General features: G+C 54.3%; 1 protein-coding gene across 1 annotated transcript; it reads left to right on the top strand.

Moving 5' to 3' along the window:
* The first annotated feature begins 687 nt into the window (after positions 1–687).
* Positions 688–5,382, top strand: LOC106779933. Its single transcript, XM_014668152.1, has one exon. It carries the CDS (start codon positions 688–690, stop codon positions 5,380–5,382), a length of 4,695 nt encoding a protein of 1,564 aa, XP_014523638.1.
* The last annotated feature ends 261 nt before the right edge of the window (positions 5,383–5,643 follow it).

The raw sequence follows: 5,643 nt of genomic DNA, 5'->3' as shown, positions 1-5,643 counted from the left end.
CGATCGTGAACGACCGGAAGATCGGAGCGGACGGCAGCGGAGAGCCCTGACTGACTTAGACCCCTGAAGCAGAAACATTTGGCGCCCACCGTGGGGCCTGAGGTTTATACCCAATGGTGACCACGAGAAACGCTAGCACTGAGGAGACGAGCGGAATTGTACGCGCTCTGGAGATGAGGATGGAAGATATGCAAAGGAGACATGAAGAAATGCAAAAGAAACACGAGGAGGAGATGGCGGCCGTGCGTGCCGAGTGTCTAGCTCAGTTACGTCAGGAGAAGGAGAAGCAGACGGGAGAAGGTAGCAAGGAGGCCCACAGTAGTGCACGGGGTCAGGGGGACCAGGAGAAAGGGAAGCAGAAGAGTACCGAGGAGGAAGAGAAGGAGAGGGGGGAGGAAAGTTTGGTGTTGGTTAAGTCGGAGATGCCGTCGGTACCAGTGCCATTCGTCCAAGCTGTGATGGACGTCCGTATTTCGGATCAGTTCATTCCCCCGCAGTTCAAGATGTACGACGGTACCGGTGATCCCGACGCACATGTCAAGTCGTTTACTAATGCCATGGCCTTCCGGACAGGAAGTGATGCCATCTGGTGCCGGGGCATTCTCACTGTCCCTCAAAGGCGAAGCTCTAGAGTGGTTCAACTCCATACCTAACGGCTCGGTAGAAAACTTCAAAGGACTAAGCGGCATGTTCACTGATCAATTCGCCGCATGCCGACCACAAGATACTACTCTGGTCGATCTGATGAATATGAAGCAAGGGAAAGAGGAGGCCCTTAGGACCTTCATGGAACGATTCACCAAAGCGGTCCGACGGGTCAGGGGGCTGAGCGTGGAGATGGCCCTGCAGTATGTGATGCCGGCCCTTAGGCCGGGACCCTTTAAGGAGAGCGTCTGTCGAAACCCGCCTAAGACACTGGAAGAATTGCGCCAACGGGCGGCGGACGAAGCCAGGGTGGAGGAGATGAAACAAAACTATCGAAGGGAGATGCAGGAAGCGAAGGATAAGAGCGAGGGCAAACAGGGTCAATCGCAACGGCCCACCGGTGCAAAAGGGCGAGACGGCCCTCGGGTCCCCCGTTTCCCCCAGTACACTCCTCTCAATGCTCCCTGGGCGCGGATACTGCAAGAAGCTCTAAGCACACAGATAATGCGTGCCCCACAAAAACGTCCGACCCCTCCGGGGGTCGACAGTGGTAAACACTGCCTGTATCATCAGAACATGGGCCATGACACTGAAGACTGCATGACGCTCAAGGACCGAATAGAGGAGCTCATCCAGGCCGGACACTTGAAACAATATATAAGAAACCACCAGAACGAAACAGTCTCTGCTGGACGTCCGTCCCCGAGAGAAAGGAGTCCAAGGACGTCGACGGACAGAGGACGTAGAGACGTCCGCCCGCGATACCCACGCGAGCACGACGAACGAGGAAGGAATTCGGAGAGGCGAAGAGAGAGAAGCAGAAGCCGCAGCAGGAGCCGAGCGGGCGGCAACGGGGGGCCGCTGCGAGGAATGATTAACACGATCTCTGGCGGATTCGCAGGTGGGGGAACGTCGTCGTCGGCACGGAAGAGGAGCATCCGCCACCTACGGTCCATACACGCCGTTGACGTCCCCAGGCGAACAATGCCTCCCATCATGTTTTCTGATGAAGACTTTCATGCACCAGACCCCGAACAAGACGACCCTATGGTCATTACGGTCGAAATCACGCGATATGGAGTGAGCAAGGTGCTAGTCGACCAAGGAAGCTCGGTCAACATACTATACTGGAAGACATTCCGGCAGATGGACATCTCCGAAGACCTCATCGTCCCGTACGATGAACAACTGGTGGGTTTCGCGGGAGAAAGGGTCGACACCAGGGGATATCTGGACTTGTGGACGAAAATCGGGGCAGGACGAGAGGGAGAAGAGAAAAAGGTGCGATATTTGCTGGTGGATGCTAATACATCTTACAACGTCCTCTTAGGGCGACCATGTCTGAACTCCTTTGGGGCTATCGTATCCACCCCCCATCTAACAATGAAGTATCCCACATCTCGGGGAACGATATGTACCATCCGCGCCGACCAGAAAGTGGCACGGGAGTGTTACGCAGCCGGTCTCAAAATGTACCCCCGAGAGACAAGGCGGAGGACAGGCGGGGCAAGTGTCGCGATGGCCGACCTAGACCCCCGTACCAACACCGAGGACCGCCTCGAACCGCAGGGGGAAACCCAGCCAATGATAGTGGGAACGAACCCTGACCAGGTCACCTTCATAGCCCAAGGGCTGGAGGAAGAGATGGAGAGGCAGCTCCGGGCTGCCCTTTGGCGTAACCGTGATCTTTTCGCATGGACGGCTGCTGACATGCCAGGGATCCATCCCTCTATCATGGCACACCGTCTATCCCTATTCAGGGAAGCCAGGCCGATAGCCCAAAAGAAGAGAAAAATGGGAGAAGAAAAGAGGCGGGCAGTCCAGGAGGAAGTCCGCAAATTGCAGACGGCCGGGTTCATTCGAGAGGTTACTTACACCACCTGGTTAGCCAACGTAGTCATGGTGAAGAAGTCGAATGGTCAGTGGCGAATGTGTACAGACTACACTGACCTCAACAAAGCTTGCCCCAAAGATTCTTATCCACTGCCCAGCATCGACGTTCTCGTAGACCGGGCGTCCGAACATCAGATTCTTAGCTTCCTGGATGCTTATTCAGGATATAACCAGATACCTATGCACAATCCTGACAGAGAAAAGACGACCTTCATGGCCGATCAAGCCAACTTCTGCTACGAAGTCATGCCCTTCGGGCTCAAAAATGCCGGTGCCACTTACCAGCGCTTGATGAACAAAATCTTCACTGACCAGATAGGCCGTTGTCTGGACGTCTACGTCGATGACATGGTCGTCCGATCGGACGAAGGAGCCCAACATCTGCGAGATTTGGAGGAAGTCTTTAGACAGGTGAGACGGTATGGGATGCGACTCAATCCGGCCAAATGCACGTTTGGGGTGGCGGCCGGCAAATTCTTGGGCTTCATGCTAACGTCCCGGGAAATCGAGGCCAACCCGGATAAATGCAGGGCGGTGCTGGAGATGCAGACCCCTCGAACGGTAAAGGAGGTACAGAGACTAGTAGGCCGTTTGACTGCACTATCTCGATTTGTACCAAAGTTAGCGGAACGGGCGGCTCCTATCCTGAAGAAGATGAAGAAGGCATCGGCCAACAGTTGGGACGACGACTGCGAGACGGCTTTCCAGGCAATCAAAGGCGTCCTTACCCAGCCTCCCATCATGAATAGACCTTCCCCAGGCGAAGACCTCCAGGTTTACCTAGGGCTCTCTGAAACTGTGGTCAGTGCCGTCCTGCTGCAAGAAAAACCCACACCCAAGCTCATATATTTCGTTAGCCGGACACTGACCGACGTTGAAACTCGATATCAACAGGTGGAAAAAGTAGCCCTAGCCCTTCTTCATGCCTCTCGAAGACTGCGCCAATACTTCCAAAGTCACCAGGTGGTCGTACGTACCGACCATCCAGTCTCGAGAATTTTGAGGAAACCCGATCTGGCCGGAAGGATGGTAGGTTGGGCAGTAGAACTATCTGAGTTTGGCATCAGATACGAGCCGAGGGGCTCCGTCAAAGGACAACATCTGGCGGATTTCGCAGCAGAAATACCGATGATCGGCCATGAGGAATGGTTATTGTACGTGGATGGGGCGTCAGGCCGTACGGTTAGCGGCGCGGGTGTCGTCCTTGAAGGTCCCAACGGGTTCTTAATAGAACACTCGTTAATTTTCAAGTTCAAAACCTCAAACAACCAGGCGGAATACGAAGCTTTGTTGGCCGGTTTACAATTGGCCAAAGACATGGGGGCCCGCAGGGTGATCTGCCGAACTGACTCACAGCTGGTAGTCGGCCAAATGAACGGTGATTTTCAGGTACGGGAAGACCACCTCCTCAAATACTATCACCAGGCTTGTTCTTTGGTGAAAGAGTTCGACGAAGTGAAAATCGAGCACATTCCCCGGGAACAGAACGCCCAGGCCGACCTACTGTCTAAACTCAGTACTGGAAAGGAGAAAGGACAGCTCACGACTGTCATCCGACAGGTCCTCCTGCAACCTTCGGTCGAATGTTTGGCTACCTCTGCGAGCGACACCGCCGACTGGAGGACCGAGATCCGGAACTTAATCCGCAAGCAAGATCGCGGAGAGAGCTTACGCCCAGCGGACTCCAAACGGGTTGCCCGGTTCATGATTATCGGTAACGATTTATACCGCCGCGGTTTCTCGTCACCCCTACTTAAATGCCTGGCGGAGAACGAGGCACAATACGTGATGAGCGAACTACATCTTGGAGTATGTGGCTTCCACACGGGCGGGCGAGCACTCAAAGCTAAGACGCTACGAGCAGGATACTACTGGCCGACGATGGAAGCCGATGCGGTAGAATTCACCCGCCGGGGCAACCAATGCCAGGCCCATGCCAACAATCACCACACCCCTTCGCAAAAGTTACACACCATCGTTTCCCCTTGGCCGTTCGCTCAATGGGGGATGGATATCGTCGGACCGTTTCCCCCAGCCACGGGGCAACGCAAGTTCTTGCTGGTGGCCATCGATTACTTCACGAAGTGGGTAGAGGCCGAGCCACTCGCCACCATCACAGCCTCCCAAGTCCAAAAGTTCTGTTGGAAACTCATTTGCAGGTTCGGCTTGCCTCGAACGGTCGTGACCGACAATGGTAGGCAGTTCGTCGACCGAAGGCTGGAAACGTTCTTCAGAGGATTGGGTATAAAACACGCCACAAGCTCAGTAGAACACCCTCAGACGAACGGGCAAGCTGAGGCCGTTAACAAAACCATTGTCGCCGAACTCAAACGAAGATTAGGAGACAAGAAAGGAGCGTGGGCGGACCACTTGCCCGAGGTCCTCTGGGCTTATCGGTGCACCCCACACGGCACGACTAGAGAAACACCCTTCAACTTGACGTACGGTACCGACGCCATGTTACCAGTAGAATTGGGTGAACCATCCTTACGACGAAACATCGAGAATCTTCAGATAAACGACCAAGAGTTACGGGTCGAACTTGATACGATCGACGAACGACACGATCGGGCGGTGCTAAGGGCAGAAGCATGTCGTCGCATGGTGGAACGCAAGTACAACACCAAAGTTCGTCCGCGCCAGTTCCATGAAGGGGACCTCGTATGGAGAAAGGCTGGGGAAGCACGTCGTGTGGCAGCTCATGGCAAACTCGCAGCAAAATGGGAGGGCCCGTTCAAAGTTGTAGAAGCTCTGGGTAACGGCGCATACCGCCTCACTCGATTGGACGGCCGGCAGATTACCAACACTTGGAATGCGTCACATCTTAAACTTTATTTTAGCTAAGCATGTAATGTTGTTTCACACAATCCAGATTCAAGGAGCAATACGAAAATTTCATCCCCACGCAGTACACCCGTCTTTCATTTAAAGCCCAAGTGGACGAACGGAATTATCCTGTCCACCTGGCCGGGCGCTAAAAGGTTAAGCCCGATGCCTCGCGCAAAAGTCCAAGTTGACGAATGGAATTATCCTGTCAACTTGGCCGGGCGGTAAGGGGTTAAGCCCGCCGCCTCGTCTAAATTCCAAGTTGACGAATGGAACTAT

The sequence above is a fragment of the Vigna radiata genome, unplaced genomic scaffold (assembly GCF_000741045.1).
Source record: "Vigna radiata var. radiata cultivar VC1973A unplaced genomic scaffold, Vradiata_ver6 scaffold_70, whole genome shotgun sequence".
NCBI classification, from domain to species: Eukaryota; Viridiplantae; Streptophyta; class Magnoliopsida; order Fabales; family Fabaceae; genus Vigna; species Vigna radiata.
This window is presented reverse-complemented; position numbering and strand designations above follow the sequence as displayed.